Source organism: Rhizoctonia solani, chromosome 4 (genome assembly GCF_016906535.1).
Source record: "Rhizoctonia solani chromosome 4, complete sequence".
In the NCBI taxonomy this organism is placed as follows: domain Eukaryota; kingdom Fungi; phylum Basidiomycota; class Agaricomycetes; order Cantharellales; family Ceratobasidiaceae; genus Rhizoctonia; species Rhizoctonia solani.
In genome coordinates, this window is record NC_057373.1 from 499,078 (window position 1) to 516,075 (window position 16,998).

The 16,998-nt window shown below is 48.7% G+C and overlaps 4 protein-coding genes across 4 annotated transcripts; all 4 read right to left on the minus strand.

Moving 5' to 3' along the window:
- Positions 1-761: 761 nt before the first annotated feature.
- Positions 762-5,008, minus strand: RhiXN_00134 (Vegetative incompatibility protein HET-E-1; the record flags this gene model as incomplete). Its single annotated transcript, XM_043319953.1, has 6 exons — positions 762-2,633; positions 2,686-4,218; positions 4,276-4,323; positions 4,377-4,518; positions 4,592-4,701; positions 4,760-5,008. The coding sequence occupies 6 exons, from the start codon at positions 5,006-5,008 to the stop codon at positions 762-764; spliced, it is 3,954 nt and encodes a 1,317-aa protein (XP_043178965.1).
- Positions 5,009-8,168: 3,160 nt separating this feature from the next.
- On the minus strand, positions 8,169-9,875 carry RhiXN_00135 (uncharacterized protein; the record flags this gene model as incomplete). The annotated part of the gene is made up of 4 exons (XM_043319954.1): positions 8,169-8,255; positions 8,305-9,499; positions 9,556-9,665; positions 9,717-9,875. 4 exons carry the CDS (start codon positions 9,873-9,875, stop codon positions 8,169-8,171), a joined length of 1,551 nt encoding a protein of 516 aa, XP_043178966.1.
- A 547-nt stretch (positions 9,876-10,422) lies between these two features.
- On the minus strand, positions 10,423-12,745 carry RhiXN_00136 (uncharacterized protein; the record flags this gene model as incomplete). The annotated part of the gene is made up of 7 exons (XM_043319955.1): positions 10,423-11,921; positions 11,984-12,026; positions 12,073-12,216; positions 12,265-12,352; positions 12,403-12,504; positions 12,552-12,658; positions 12,707-12,745. 7 exons carry the CDS (start codon positions 12,743-12,745, stop codon positions 10,423-10,425), a joined length of 2,022 nt encoding a protein of 673 aa, XP_043178967.1.
- A 239-nt stretch (positions 12,746-12,984) lies between these two features.
- On the minus strand, positions 12,985-15,379 carry RhiXN_00137 (hemimethylated DNA-binding domain protein; the record flags this gene model as incomplete). The annotated part of the gene is made up of 9 exons (XM_043319956.1): positions 12,985-13,253; positions 13,304-13,782; positions 13,838-13,878; positions 13,931-14,206; positions 14,258-14,316; positions 14,368-14,524; positions 14,580-14,724; positions 14,775-15,123; positions 15,172-15,379. 9 exons carry the CDS (start codon positions 15,377-15,379, stop codon positions 12,985-12,987), a joined length of 1,983 nt encoding a protein of 660 aa, XP_043178968.1.
- Between the last annotated feature and the right edge of the window lie 1,619 nt (positions 15,380-16,998).

The following is a 16,998-nucleotide window of genomic DNA, read 5'->3' on the forward strand; positions in this document are numbered from 1 at the left end:
ATCTGGGGACCGGGGGGGGGAGTTGTATGCGGTAAAGCCGCGACGAGCAAACATGAGCAGGTGCATGCGAACACGAGCGAACACGAGGCGAGGCAAGGTTATGTGCGAGGCGGCGTGAGCTGTACGGCGCAAGCAAGTCCGAAGAGATACTGACCAGCCCGGCGGGTCTAATCCGGGCTCAGGTAGGGTAGTGTGAGTGCAAGATCTGTGCGTGTATATAGATTGACTAGAGAGAGAAAAAAGGAAAATAAAAATATGCTGAATGGGTGCGTTTCCTTGCCATTCGACAGGGAGAAAATTTCTTACCTTAGTCGCGCGATTCTGTGGTGGACGCGATGGCTGAGAATTTGGAACGTGCGTAGCGGGTTATATATACCAAAGCCCAATAAACGGGCCAAGTACTGAGACAGACAAAAACGTTTGGAGACGGCAGGGAAAGGAAAAGGAGAAGGAGAAATCAAATGTATGCGCATTCTTACGTCGCGGCCAGCCTCTGGCTGGTCGTTACATAAAGCATTGAGTGCGCGTTGTGCCAGGGTCCTCTTATGGTTCAACCAGGCAACTGTGCAAACCATTTACAACCGAATCTTTTACAGTAGCATGTCCGCTTCGGAACCTGTTTACAGCTAAACAATGTGATTTATTTGGAAATAAGAAAGCTATGACACAAGTTCATCAGAACTGAAACGTTGATACGATAAACAGTCTCGGAAAATTTCCTTGTAAATACACATTGCGAGAGATCAGACATAAAACAACGCTCAGTCTCCAATATAGCATCGAGACCACTGATCACCAACATACAACTCCTGCTTAGGTACCACCAGCGTCCCTGATCTAGTGACGATGAGCAAGGTGTGTAGAGTGAGGCGACAAGATACGCCAGGAAGTATGTTGGATGGAAGCCAGAAAAGTAGGTTGTCGTTACTGGACATCCATCCATCCAGGCGGTGATTAGCCTCCAACTGAGAGTTGGCCTGTGCAGAGTCAGGCACCGGATCGGCACAGGATATCAATCTCAGCAAAGGTGAAAACAGGCTTGAGATGTACAAGGCTGGATTCGATAAAACAACCTCTTCGACAAAGGAGGCAAGAATGGAGCCATCAAGAGACTGAGAGATGAAATGAACCTGACCAAGCGGGGGAGAAATGATGTTGGATGGAGCATCTCGACCTTTGAGATGCTGCATTTGGATGAGTCCACCATTGCACATGATGATAGAGTTACCGTCACGCGAGAACTGCCATAATTTAAGGGCAGGATCGAATGGACCAGCGACCATAGACCTATTCACCGTACTCACAATCCGCTTCAGTTTACCACCTGAAGTATCGGCAACGTATAAGCCGCCCGGGGATGAGTCGCGAGAGGGTTGGGAGGCAAGTTGTGTTTCAACATCTGAATTCGGCTTGCACGTGCCATCGGAGATATCCCAAATCTGAGTGGCTTCGTCCGACCCCAACACCACACAAGTACCATCGACCGAGAATGATAGGGATTTTATGTTCTCTGGTATCTGCACCAAGGATGCAGGAGAAGACACGAGGCCCTTCCGCACGCTTCGCACATGGATCCCACGATGAGTGCTGGAGATGAGCCGAGTACCATCTGGTGAGAATGCGAGTGCTGATAATAAAGAGCTGACAAAACCCGCAACAAGCGACCCATCGGCAATCCTCCGTACTTGCACATTGGTATAAGTGCCAATTGCAACGAATGCACCATCAGGTGAGACTGCCGCCAACTTAATCCCCTCAATATTGACGCTGGTAACAAGCGATCCATCAGATACGTTCCAGACACAAATGGTCCCGGCATTGCACACGCCAATAATTCGATTCCCATCTGAAGTGAATGCGAGACATATGACTCCTCCAGTAGGGAACTCCAGTGGGGGAATAGCCAAAGTGCCATCGTCTGAGCGCCACAGTCGGATGGTGCAATCAGACGAACCAGAGGCAATGAGAGTACCGCCGGGTGAAAAAGTTACACATTTGACTAGACTATCATGACCTTCTAACGGACCAAGGAGGAGCTTGCCGTTGGTTGCATTCCATACCCAAACTTTCCCGTCACCGCCCGAGACAATGCGCACGCTATCAGGCGAAAACGAAACTGAGTAGACGGTCCCCGTATGGCTCAGCGGACCGGCAATACGAGTACCGTTGTATGCGTCCCATAATATAACAGTGCCATCCCAGGATCCAGATGCAACAAGTCCACCATCAGGCGAGAATGCAATCGAATTCACAGAGCTGGTATGGCCCTGCAACGGACCAGCAAGTACCGCTCCATCGTATCCACTCCGTATGTTCACGGTATCTTTACACCCGACTGCCACTCGACTACCATCAGATGAGTATGCAAGACTGGTTACCGAGTTCGTGTTCCATGTGGCCACCGGTGCCGTCTCTCTGCGATCAATCACACTGCCCTTCAACTCAAGCAGGCCTTGCATCCGACTCCGGTAATTCTTGTACACCGTACTCGACCGCGGGCATAGAGGAAGCGATGAGATATAGATGTGCGGCGTTGACCGAGGTGCTGGTATTGAAGCATAGTCCATGACAAAGTTGGCCGCATCCTCGATCAGGATGGCCAGTGCTGGTTGTTGAGAAGCAGTACCTGTGGACTGATGGACCAAAAGGTGAGTGGGATTAGGGTGAATACCTGGTATTGCTTACCGTTAGCCATTGCTTAGCGGCCAATAATGCCAGGATCCCGGTGGGCAGGTCGCGCTGTAGACTGATGACCTCCAACCAGAATAATAGTCGGCGTGACAGAAAGTCGTCAAATGTTGCGGCAATGTCCTCTACTTTGATCACTCGCTGAAGATGGTTTATCCAATAGCGGCAGGCGTATGACAATGTGGGTGAGATGCTCCTCTTGATTCGGTCCTGCAGGTCTTCGACCTTTTCATCGGGGAGGAACGATGACGGCAAGTTGCATATGTTCATCCGTAGCTGTTTCTCCATGACCTGGAAGCAGCGGTTCGCCAACGCCGGGCTATGCTCCATGGTATCACAGAAGTACTCCTCTGACCGAGTTTTTTCGAATATAAAGTCTGAAAAGGATGTGTGGAGTATGGACACAATGTGGGTAGACTCCGAGTAGAATATGACGGACCGGAGCAAGCTTAGTGCATACTCCACACGATCAGTGTTGTCGATGTCGGCCAGTATCGCAATAGTCTCGACGCTGATCGGCTCCTGGGCAAACAGTACCGTGCGTAGTACCATCCTCACGTCCTCTCGCTCAGAATCATCCAGATCCTCATCGTGGGCAGATTTTAACACTGCCCTATATAGCATATCCATTGGTTGTTTCACATGGCCCAATTCCAATCCAGAAGTCATGCTGAGCACTGATTGCAGCCGCTTATTGGGATCGTCATGATGCTTGACGGGTCTGATATATCGCACTAGTGTGGCCGCATAGATGAACAGCGCCCCTGACCGTTCTACAAGCTGCTTGATGTCGGCGTCCGACACACAAGGCGATACGAACGCCAGCTCCTCTTTTAGGTACAGCTCGATGTCAGCGCTCACAAGCGACTGGTCGATCTCATGCAGGATCATCCCGGCCTGCGACTCGGGCCGTGCCTTCATTGTTTCGTATATCCCTGGCTCCGGTCGGCTCGTCACGAAGAACTTGATAGGCAACTGCGGGGCGTGGCGGAACAGCATTTCGAGGATGGTCACCACTCCTTTCGGATCATTGCATTCGTCCAGGGCATCTATGACCACCACCTGGTTAGTCAGCTTGTCGCCGCCCGCCTTCTTCAGTGGACCTGCTAGTAGGAGCTCGAACTGCCTGTCTATGGTCTTTGACTTTGCATTAGGCTCCTGGCTGATAGCCTCGCATAGGCTTTGTTGGAACGATGGCGAGTACCGCGCCAGCCGGTTTGCGATTGTCGGTATAATCCGAGTCGCTTCCTGACATTCGGCCGAAGTCCGGGTACAGAAGAAGCTGGCAGCCAGCAGACCCTTGCGCTTGAGCTGGTCCGAGAAGGTACATGCGATAGTGGTTTTGCCTGTGCCGGCCATGCCGTTCATCCAGAATACAGAAGGCGCATCTGGGTTGTCGGCCCACTCGGTGAGCTCTGCTAGAACGTGTGTACGTGTGCCTTGGGTACATGTGCGTCTGTTTATGGATGTGGAAAGGCTAGAGCCATATCTTGCCAGCTGGACTGGATTCAGGTGTTCGAGTCGTGTGTTCTGTAGAATCGATTAGTCGGGTAGAGAGAGTAAAATAGGAAACAAGCATGTGCATACAACAAGAGTCTTATGTGCGATGCTCCATGTGCCTGCGCTTAGTTCGATCTGTCCATAGACAAAATTAAGGTGTGAATTTCAACGTGCTTTTTTACACTTACCTGCAGCTGTCGAAATAATGCCTGTATCCGCCGACAGTGCCGCATCAGCTCATCTTCATGCAATTCCCCTTTCAATAGCCGTTCAGTCGGAATGTCAGGTTCGGACTTGTCCTTCATCTTCGTCGCCTCATAAGCGATCTGTCTATGTTATTGGTTAATACACCCTCAAGTAGGTTGGATGACAAATCACTCGCTTGACAATTCCTACCACAGACCCGAACGCTACACTCGATGTGTTGTTTCCTAAATGATTGACGAGTGATTCGCTTAGCTGGGCCAGATCAGTCGCTAGATCTTCGTAGTCTTGCTGATTCTTTGCTACTGCCTGTGTGTCAAGGGTAAATCAACCATTCCTTTGCCCACAAGTAGTCACCGGTATCTACCTTGATGGCGTCGACGCAGTTCAATAGTATACTGGCAACTGCCCCAATCGGTCTGAGTAATCCAGAAGCATTGCTCAAGGCTGTTAGCGCATCTTTCAACCTCCTGTCTGTTTCTTTTTTGCCCTTGACTATGGCACTAGATGTGGACACAGAAGTTGGTGTGCGAGACGAAGATGGGCGGAATGCTTCGCGAAGCCAGTCCCGAGCTCGCTTTCTCTTCGAATCCGAGTCATCTTTTGATGATGACATGCCTGAGAGTCGTCCGTGATCGTAGTACAAGCTATCTCGGTTTTCATATGGTCGAAGGCGCGGGATACACGTTGCGGCGCTTTTCTTTCGAATTTCATTACTATTGACGTTTTCCAAAAGGCAGCCCACGGAATCAACCAAAGTTAGCCCATTAATCAGTCGCCCTCGAACTTCCTCTTAGATAAGCATAATTAAATATGTGGGTCAATTTATTCCCTTACTAATGTGACTGGTGCTATCGCAAGAGGGTGCACCACCGTACATGAAGGGCCCTGACACATTTAGCTCTTGTCTTGTCTAAGATGATCAATTGAAAGCTGTGTCCTCGAGATTCGTTACAACGCATGTAGTACCACCCAATTGCAACTTGAATCACGACTACCGGGGAAACGTCACTCTTTGAGTAAAAGTAACAATGAAACCCATAACATAAATGAAGCTTATATACTTCCAGAATCCCACCCAGTATATATGGCCATTCGCCGGCGATTCACCCTCAAAATACAATATAGTCCGAACTGAAGCCTTATCATTAGGAAAAGATACAGCATACTGATTGGCCAAAAGTCTAGTTTAACTACAATCAAAATTCAACTAAATATTCTTCTGTCCTTACTGGAATACAGTTTTTAGGGCTTCGATAAGGAGTTAAAGTTTTAGAGATAGGGTATCGCAATATTCGCACTAGTTTTGGCCCTATGTTATCGGAGCTGCTATCAAATCGTCGGGTGCACCATGCCTGCTGTTCCTTTATCTGGCTCATGCTTCATTATATCTCCCCGCCGTTCAGCGCATTTACGAAGGGTATCCCTCGCGAAGTCTACTGTTCCTTCAAGTTTGTCATTTTTACTAGCCTCAATCTCTATAATCCGAAGAGAAGAAAAGCCGAAAGTAATGAAATTGCTTCCTCGGTCTGAGAGACTCGAGTCACTCAATTTTATACCAAACATACTTTTAGTATCACCTACTAGTTGCTCGTTGGTTCTTCCACGGATGCGAACACATCTCAGGGGCATTCGAGTCTCGTCAAGACCTGAGGGACTGGTGGCAAGAGAAATCCGACTAATTAGTACAACACTCGTAGACCTAAGGATGGAAAGTGCCTGGCCCGACCCCGGAGCTCCATAGGCTGTATTGTGAACGTGCAAACGAATATACCGAGACCTTGCTGAAACTATAAACTCAAATTTGACTTTTGACTAGTATGTATTCAGAATGTATACACTACCTCTTTCGGAAATGAACCGATTGTAAACAAAATATAGCAGTAAAAATAAATCTGAGATACATATCGAAAACAACGATATGCCAAGTACTTACACTTGCGACATACAGTTTACGCTCACTTTTCGAGACATCTAGTGAATTGCGGTTGGATAGTGCACTTGTCACCATCATATTGAGGTGCATTATACAAGATCCGTCTTAAAGTTGTCAGGGTGGCAATTTCAGTCCACTGTACGCATAAATAGGATCAAAGCACAAGTAAGCCACCTCTTGAGAATCGCATAACACAAAAACTCAGAACCTATGTCATGCATATTTAACTACCAGCTACAAATACCTCAGTCCTTACCGGAGTAAAGTACGAGTCCAACGGATTTCTACCAGATGCAGACAAGGGTTTAGCGCCATATCGTAATATGCGTACCAGCCCAGGCTCAGACTGGACCGATCTAAGATTACTTAGTCGAGTATTCGCCGTTGTCCTCCGGAGATTCCAATCTTTGAACTTTGCGCTTCGCATGCGCACTTCACACTGATGGAGAGCCTCACTAGCCAATTTCACGGCTTGTTCAACATTCTTTCCTTCAAAACACTCAATCTCGATGATTCGAAGAAAGCGAAATGTTGACAATGACGATAATGCTCTATCAGCCTGTGTGACTCGATCAAATAAGATCCACGAGGAGAATTGAAGTTGCGGACCAGACTAATATTTTCAATTCGATCATCTATGCGAATGCGTTTCAATGGGGGCCTGGTCTTTGCAAGACCTAAGAGAAGGGGTAAGGGAAGGTATAGTGGTATAAAGCATAACACTGGGCATACGTTTTATCATAACTGGCTCAACTGCAACTCCTTGTAGAGACTCGAGTTGGTTACATCCGGTATGAATTAGTGCCCCAACAAGCTGTCGACCGTTCCCTTCATTACAAGTCACCTCCCGCACTTTCGGACAACACTTAAGTATCTCATGGGCGCGGGTCGGGAGCACAACTTTTTGAATCGATGTGAAAACCTTTCCCTTGAAATATGATCGAAGCGATTTGGGATACATGGATCCAGTGCGTAGCACCTCAAGTGTATGAATATTTGGAAGTATCTCAAGCAATCTAGCAAAGGAAGACAAGGGCTCCGAGTTGAAAGATTGCCTGGGCCAACATATAGATACGTATGCTATTCTACATAGAAACACATTCTATCAGCCTCAAATGGTGCCGAATGTATAAATACACGAACTTGACATAAGGCCAGAGGTACCTGCTTTCTATTAGCCCTTTACTCATTCTCTCTAACCTCTCCCCAAAGTAATCTTCATGATCCCATCTCCAGCCAGAGTCGGGAGCCAAGCAAGCTTGAAATCTTTCCCAGAGAAGAGGTAGAAATATTGATCTCGACAAGCGGGACACCTGCGAAAGAGCACGCAAAACATCAAACCGAGACGAGAGATCTTGAGGAATTGAGTTATTTATGTAGTTTGTATACCCAAGTATATGTTCAGTTTTAATCTTTTCAAAGTGAGAAAGGATTTCATGCAAGATCTCCGGAGGTAACGAAAGAAATCCCTTTATGGCAGCTGGCACGTATGTGAGGAGGTTGCTTAATCAGACCCGAATGCATTCGTACCTTCCTCCTCGTAGGTGGGCCCCGGAGACCATCCGGGGTGATTTCTGGGGTTGGATGGCATAATGTGGACAAGAGACGCACCAAACTTGCAAGGGTTTCACGTTCTAACGCCTGGCGTTTGCTTGCACACGTTTAGAGGCTGTGTCGTGTACCCAGAGATGCTTGATCCACGCCGCACAATCTCCATAAATTGTCACACTTGTAGGGGCGTATAAATCACAGGAAAAATTAGATATATGTATAACTATGTACTAGGGTGTCGGTGTTCAATGACACTAAACGAAGTTGAATATATTAAAATCCGACTATGTTATAAGGGCACTAGCACATTGAGGTTCCGGTCGTCTGTGGTCTCCACCAGGTCCAGGCCACGACGTGTGATCCTGCGTCCCGAAACCTAGTAAAGGCCATATGGGTATATAGCAGACCTGTCCCCAAGAACACACCTCGGGACATCGTACCCACAAAGACCAATCGAGCTGTGCAATGAGCCCCTCAAGGTTTGTCGGCGAATCCGGGTCAAGAATATAATGGGACGGTGAGGAGGACAATTCGATATGTATATCGACTAATATGGTGCATATCGACTTGTGCACATGCATAATCGCTGTGCGCAATTTATATTCGTGCCGGTTAACCCTGTCTAATGTAGGGACGAACACTGAGTTGGCACACAGTTCAATTTGCTCCTCTCTAGGAGCGTTCCAATCGAAGAATGGAAGTAAAAGGCTCGAAACCAGTCGATATGCATGTTTAAGGTGAGAGGATGAATTAGAAAGTGGTGTATATGCGTCATTCTGGCGCGCCAGACCTAAGACCGCCTTGAGTTCGAGTAAACGATCCGCGTACCGGGAGACTATCGTGTCCGTCACATCTCGCCAATCCACTCCAGAGCTCTCCTTGTATGCGTGCATAGAATCGCCAACCATTTGGTCTACCTCGGTTCGCCAAATATCCAACGTCTGGTTTGACAAAGATTCCATGCGATCAACAGATTCCGAGTCTGGCACTCCATACGCTGTAACGTGCCACCCCGGATAAAGTCGTACACGCGCCCCGCCGACCCCATCGTATGTGTGTGAAGCAGCGCGCAGCCATTCCCAAGACGCATATCGCGCAAACAAGTTAAACTCTCCTCGTGGTGGACCTGGAAACCGGGGATGGGTGCCATTGGGAAGGTGTGGGATGGGGGAGGGCGGAGAAGGCGGGGGGTGAGGCGGCCATGGTCTCCTCCCCTTCTCTCCATCTCGATCAGACCCGCTCCTATCCGAATAGTCATCCATTTCGTCCGCCCAACGCGTAACGTTGATACTTTTCACGAGCTCGAGCCCTTGTCCGTTTATTTCGCATAAGAGCACCTCGAACCCTGCATTTGTCCTCACAAACCCATTGATGTGTCTGTCTTTTGCCCAAGCGCATAGTCGCTCAGCCCGCGCATAGTCTTGGAGCGGATGCGATATGGTGCTAGAAACTAGGAGATCTTGCGAGTCGGTTGTTCCCGAGAAGGTTAGGGCGGCACTTAGGCCATTGAAGTACAGCAGCCGATCCAAGGTAGATGTAGTTCGGTACGTGCGCAGAAAAACAGAGGTGTTTCGTCGTCCGCCGTAGATTCCATAGGACATCTCCGCATCAAAGGCAAACCTATGAGTCTATGAGTCGGTATCTGGATATGAACATATATTGAATATGCTAGTTACCATTCTGGGGAGCCTGGTTCGTCAGGGTCCGTTCGAGCGTGGTAAAGCAGAGTGTGCGCGGGGACCGAAGCAAGTGTTACAGAGAACCCATTTGGTCGAAGTGCGTTCCCCTTTTCCCAAGGTTATCCACTTGACTGCTTTCGCTTATAAAAACAACCTACCCATTGCCTCAATAATCCGTTGACCTCGTTAAATATCGCAAAGCTGTCCCTTTCCACAGTCGATTGCCGATTATCGTTGCCCAGCACGGCTTGCTCGATTATTCGTCCATTCGCACTCGTAAATATTAACCCCGAAACAAGAACACACCAAGGCTTCATAGTTTGTGGTGGTCTGATGGGGGTGTGTTCATTTTCTTATCTTCAGCCGCACATGGTCGTCATGGTTTATCTGCTGCGGACCTCGTCTGCTTATGTAAGACGGTGATAGCTCGGTGTATGCGCTCAAAGGCGTTAATGATATAACAAATTCTATTTTAGTCAATACACTAAAAATTTAATTTCAGAACCGTCCATTCAATGGATATTATTGCTATCAATAGCTATGTAAAAGCTGGGGTCGTGACAAGGGCGTAAAAGTGGAGGCAGGGGTGGAGGATAAGAAAGACAATGAGATCACCATCTCACATCTTGTAGCCAGGGCCAATTGAAAAAGCGTAGTGGAAAAATTGAGAAAGGATCGAGGGATACAGCAAAGATCCAAACCGGATGGGGTGGAGGGTATCAAGTACAACAAAGAGCAAAGCCGAGCGAAGAGTAACAAATTGAAGATGAATGGACATGAAATTCAAGATTAGATCAAAGTCAAGGCCGAATAGAACGAGTCCTTTTGTGTGCGTGTGTGTGTTTCTTTCTTGTCGAGAAATGTTTAGTCGATCGTCAATCGCTTCGAACTTCGGATAGCTTGGTTCAGTTTGCCTCGACGCCGTTGCCTAGGCTTGGGATTGGGCTGTTGCTTCGTCTTTCCTCCTCCAAACCATCGCTTGAAGCTACTTTGGCGCTCCGGTTCGGGAGAAGCAACTGTCTCGGGCTTGATCGACTGGGTTTGAGGTTGGGGCGAGGACGTGGAACTCTCAGTGCCGGTACTTGTACCTGGGACAGGAGGTTTATCGACCGAAACAAACACCCATTCGGTTTGCGTACCAGACTTGGAGTTCATACTTGGTCGACCTTGTACTTCCGCACTCTTCTTCGTATCGACTCCAGAGCGCTCACTGGGCTCTTCTTGCATTGGTAAACCCGAACCGGGAACGGGAATCGGCATTGGTCGCGGAGGTCCAATTGCTGCAAGCGCCAACTCGGCTCTCTCGCTCTTGGGTCTCAGTTCCTCATGCATCGTCTTGGTCACGTCGGGTGAATGAGCTTCAACTTCTCCGCTCTCGCTCACTTGGGACAGCGCTTCTCCTGGACCACCTTTGGCCATCTGTGCACCCGTCCATAGAACGTCGACGTCGTGTGAAGTATCCGTGCTAGCTGAGAACGCAGAGTCACGGAATGCACCTCGAGGAAGGAGCTCTTCGTTGGTTTGATTGGCTAAAGGATTCATTCCTACATGCTGTGCGACTGCATGTTCTGGAATTGTAGGCGGAGGAGGGGGAGCGATAAACCCGTTGGTTGGAGAGGATTGAACAGGGAGAGATTGTTGACCAGGTAAAGGCGTTTCATAGATAATTTCACCAGACGCCAACGATCCAGATCGTTTGTGCCCGGATTTAGATTGAGAGATCACTGGAGGGGGAGGTGGGTGGTTGAACCTCCCGCTGGCTGTTCGACCGGGTCCAATGCTTGGCGGACGGAACTTGCGCAATAAACTCGAGTTGCGTTTGGGTGGAATGGGGACCGGGACCAGAGCTGGGGTAGGTTTTGATTGAGGGGAAGGTTTGGCAGGGGACGGGACTGGCATGTTCATTGGTGGATTGGCTACTGGGGGCGTGGGCTTGTTAATGATTGGGACGGGCATGGCCATGGGCGGGACAGGTTTGCGATGTGGGGGCGCAGGCATTGGAGCGGGTGCAGGGGTCGATGCGCTCCTCGCGTGACCAGTCACGGTCGCAACGGGTGGACTCTTCTCTGGTTCGTCGGTCGCAAATTTTGCATGACCGCTCATACCTACGGTTGGAGAGGCCGTAAATGGACCAGGACTGTACGCCGTCTCGCTCTCGATGGTGTGTTGATAAGGCGAAGGTGACGCAGTGTGGGACGGAGGTTTGCTCGCCCCAGGTGCAGTGAATACCCACAGATCCTTGTTACGACTTCGTCCACCGATGGGAACTCCAGCAACGAGCTTGAAAGCATGAGAGTCGAATGCGCGGAGCAATGCAAAGACATGAGGAACGAGTGCCTCGTCGGATTTCTCCGCAGAAAAGTCTATCGAGTCAGTTGGCACGTGCACGATATGATAATAGAAACGATAACAAAAAAATACATACATCCAAATCCTTTGAGACGAAATTCCCAGCTTCCATTACCCAACTTGCTTTCAGACTTGACGCCGCGAGGCCAGGCACTCCGCACTGACTGGAGAATGGCAGGAGTGCAGTGGAGCGGGGCGTGCAATACTCGAAGCAGGGTGGGTGACAAATGAGAGTGCAAATACAGAGTCTTCAGCCGATCGCCCATTAGATGAGACCGCACGCGTGAATGCGAGAGATAATTTGTCAAGCTGTGGATATTTTTAGACGGATGCTGTTGCCGATGGGAGGAGACATACGTATTGTCGACCATAGTCGATTGAAGTAACGAATGTGTATTGGTGTGATAAGAGGATGGTGAATAGCTTGACGATGAGCGTTTCTGAGCTGTGGTCATGTGAACAAAAATACAAGTTGGAAATTTTTGATAAACGCACCGTACGCTCTTGGCTGTCCACGGACTGTTGCGAAACACAAACTCGGCAATGTCACCGTCCCCTGCTTCGCCATATAATCGCGTCTCGTTACCAAATGACTCCCTACACCAGAATAAGTTACTAATTATTACATAAACTGCTGGACTCACCTCAGGGCTGAGAGAGCTGTTGTCGAGATATTGTGGCATCGTAAGGTATCGGCGCCATTGAGGGCTACGAGCATATACGACTGAGGGGTTGCATCAGCACGTATAAACTGTCCTCTGTCAGCTCACATAATCGCTTTTACAAGTTAAAAACATACCTCGCTCCGTGGTTGGAACGTCTGCTGAGGTTCGGACATGGTGAGGGGTATATTGGGTGGTCGGAAACCCAAAATGTGTCATAAATCTCCACCTGCCATACTTGCGTGTCTTGTTTGGCTAAGCCATGTGGAGCTACGTCATCAGGGACGGCCCTGATCCGGGCTTCTCTCCGGACTTCTACTTCTGATTCCGCATAGCGGAATTCGTGGAATTTGCATGTGTGAGGTCACAGTGGCTCCACCCGCCCCACACATTCATATGTAGATCTTATCACTAGCTACAGATACTGGGCGTATTCGTGTGCTGGACGATGCATATAAGCCCACCCCACTTCTGTATCGCCGATAAACTCCCGCGCTATATTAGCGCTGGGTACAAACCATACCCGACCCAGTTCTTCGTTCACCTCCACTCGCGAAAACGTTTGCTCGATTGTCCAGGTCGAGTTGGTCATGAATTCATGTACGTTGGACCATCCAACGCGATCTTGTTCTCCGGCTTCATTTGGAGCAGTCGGAAGGGGGATAATGTTTTCTTCGGCAACATCTAGGTTATATTAGCATGCATACCATGCCGGGTCACTCTAAATTACTCACATCTAGTGCCCCCGTCCTCTCCTATTACTGAATAAAATGGCTGATGCCGCCCTCTGGGGAGCTGATCAACTCCCACAGCCACCACCCAATCTTCGTCTGCCCGACACTCCCTATCCCACCCAAGCACCAGCCCAATATATCCAAACTTGCGATGTCTAAATACCAACCCGACCCACCACTGCACCGAACCTCGCCCCTTCATCACGATATGTTCCTGCTTTAGGCGATCTACGACATGGCGCAACTGGAACCCGATGGACTGGTGAGGATCCCGCATTAAAAGTCCACATAGCGCACGTGCGAGCACAGGTTCGGTATCGAGTGGAAAGTACTCTTTAACTACGCTCATGATTCCGCCTATAAATCTTGATGCGTCGGCTGCTTCGGGACGAGCGATTAGGAATGTTGTGGCGGACGCGTAGAGTGCGGCCGCTCGTGTTTCCGAAGATACTGAAGTATCCATCCGGTGTTGAACTCTTCTGTAACCGCAATATATGTTAGTTGTCTGTGAACAATAAAAGCACTTACACTGACGTTACCGAATGCAATATATTATTTGCCGCTCTGAATACCATCTGTGCTCGTCTGAGTTTCGAATGCGATACAAACAGATGATCCAGTGCGCACCTCAGAAGCTTCCGCCGGACCCATCAATGCCTTCCTTTGCCCCTCTGGAACACCAAGTTCTCTCAGTTTCTCCCTCAAAATCTCCTCGCTCAGGAATGGTTCCTTGTCCGCATTGAATACGTCCACTGCCAACGACCCAACTTCCCAGTCAGACCCACTATCTGGAAGTGCGATCCATGCATGTACGTGGCCCGGGAACCCGACCGGGGAAGCACGCAATCCGAGCCGAGTGACCAGCGCTACGAAAGTGTAGACCAAGGACATGGGGAGTGTGCGCTATAGAACGATATTAGCTCATATGTGCTGAGGAAACTACAAGTCACTTACCCGATTAGTAGTCATGAATTTATGCGGGAAGTGGCCCATTAAGTCATAATAATGCTCCCCTGTAATATTTTTAGCATCAACCCTGGATTGGTAGCAAAGATATGATTCACCTGCCGCACGCTTAAATCCTTGGTCCGCCATCCAATTACAGACTCCAACTGAAAATGCCTTCAGATCGAACGTGGAATTTTGGGGGTCCGTAGAAATCCCAACGGATTCAAGATGCTGGCCACATGCTCTCGCCAAGTTATCATAGTTGTGACTAATCTATGGATATAACGCTATCTTTAGTTATGGCGGGAGCAAGAAGGCGTGATCATACCTCGGCAACATTTGCACCCATTAAGCCGGATAGCCCCTTAATTCCTTCCTCAAATATCTTTGCGTTTTCGAGAGATGTTGGCTGTGGTTTGTCTCCTGAGAAGACTTTTGACATTGACAGGACGGCTGTAGTCCGGGCCATCGTTCTTGAAGCAACTTGTTAATAGCCGTCAAAGAGACATTAAAGCGGACATACCCAAGTGCTTGTCTCGCCCACCACCTTCTCTGTATCCAATCGTGGGGAATATTCCTCATATCGGGCTCCTCGGCCAAAGTTCCGCTCTTGTCTTCACCATTCCATTCCTCCCCAACCCCTTCCCATCGTTCTGTTCTCCACTCGTGATCTCTCTTGGCCCAGATATCCTTCAATTCATCTGGAACTCGACACATTGCTTCCATTCTCAACGCATCCCACACCAAATCACCCATTTCGACTAGCTTGGTAATCGCGTCATCTCGTTTAGAGGGTTTGGATATGATATCATTTAATAGGTCGATAGCTTGAATATCGATCCTCCTATGAGACACATAGCGCTTGTACCAACCTATGCAAACTGAGCATTATTTTGAACATTTGCGGTAGCACCACTCACCTCCCTCAAGACCTTGGCCTCTCGTATATCTCACCCGATAATGAGGAGCCCACAAGGTATCTGTTTTGGCTATTTCCCCCAGCGCACGGCAGGTTTCCGTACACACCAAAAGCGTCTTCACAGACGAATCGTCATATTTTGAGGCTGGAAGCTCAGAAAGACAATGAATAACGAGCTCTGGGATAGAAAATAACCGAGTGAGAGACATGTTTTGCCCAGATAGTCAAACTCGGAAGGGCAGCCAACTCCAGTACTTATACGCCGCTGGCGTCAATTGCGTCGATCCCTGCAATTAATCGGAAGCCAACTCGGCAAGTGGCTCCACGGTAGTTTGGCATCTGGTGCCTAGAGCTTGTTGGGATTCTTGCGCTCAAACCCATTGGGATTAGGCAAGTCGAGGTTTAAGATGTGGAGGGATCATTGGTCAGGATCTCAGGGGTTGCTTGGTCAGCGGAGATCGGCGGAGGCGCTTGATTTCGGCCTTTGGTTACCGACCAAGCTGGGTACACGTTTGGAGATTTGGAACGGGAGTTGGTTCGTCGGTGACTTTGAAGAGAGGTAGTGATATATATGAATTAATTATATCGGCTCTAAGATCTACTACAATCCAATAATACTACACTTTCTATGGCAAGGGTCATCAATACAGGCTGTACTCTTATCTCTACTACCCTCGGCTAAGTGTAATTCTGATCCCGATTTCATTCTATTTCTCTTCAACTAGCGTGAGAAGAGTTCATATTGGAAGCTTGATGTTTAATCAGTTTATTGGCCTTGAACGGATTCGAGAGGGTTTAGTTTGAGCCCGTAGTCAGAAAGCTTTCTGAGAGTGGGTTACCTGCGTCTCTGAACTGCTTATTTTCTCTCAGCGAAAGAGCAGAGCCAGCTAAAAGTCCAGGAGCAAACGAGCCAGTATACCTCTTGGGGCTCTCAAGGAGTTCGACTCTTCATTCTTTAGTTCAAGTTACCACTGTGCGTGCACATCTTCCCTCTATCATGAATTCCAATAGACAACCCGAAACTCAAGGCCAATTCCGAATAGCTCTACATGTGGTTCCCATTCAAGCGATGGCCTGGTGTCATTAGGAAAACGTTAGAAACCAATATGTATCTAGATGCAACCCGTCTCTAGTCCAGTTCCACGAAAAGCTATACTACGGCACCTTATCAGTCAACGCTCGACGTACTAGCGGGAATTACGTACCTCGGCTCTCATATAGGCCTGAGTAAGGCAAACCACCGCTCACTGGCTACGAACGGCCCCACGAACGCAGGCGGCTACGAGCTCAGCTAGGCTTTCGCAACGACCACATCGCATACCTACTACTCTTTCTTTAAAGACCCGAGCATGGAACGACTGGTTGACATAGGAATTGGCGACTTCGTTATTTAGTTTTGGACCATACGCGGCTGGTGACTCACCATTTTCAGATTCGCCTTGCAATCTCAAGCTCCAGGTGCCCAACTTCAGGATAGTTAATTGTCTGTTTTGGCAACTTTGTCTTTGCGAATTATCCAGCAGACTGGCAGATGAGAGTTGGTGCATGGATACCGTTGAGATAGTGTACCCTGATTGTATGCATGAGTTGCTCCAGCGATATCAATGACAAATTCATAGACACTAAGGCCAATTTGTATTGCCCCCCTGAAACTCATCGGCCATGCCAAAACCAAAAGCTCTTGGTGCTGGCTCGTGGTGATCGTCAGTGATTCGGCTAGTCGGTCGCGGATTTGTCCGTCGGGTCTTCCTCGTGTGTTCCCTAATTATAATATTCCCAGCATTTTTGCATACACACCCAGCACCATAATATTTGGAGCCAATATTAA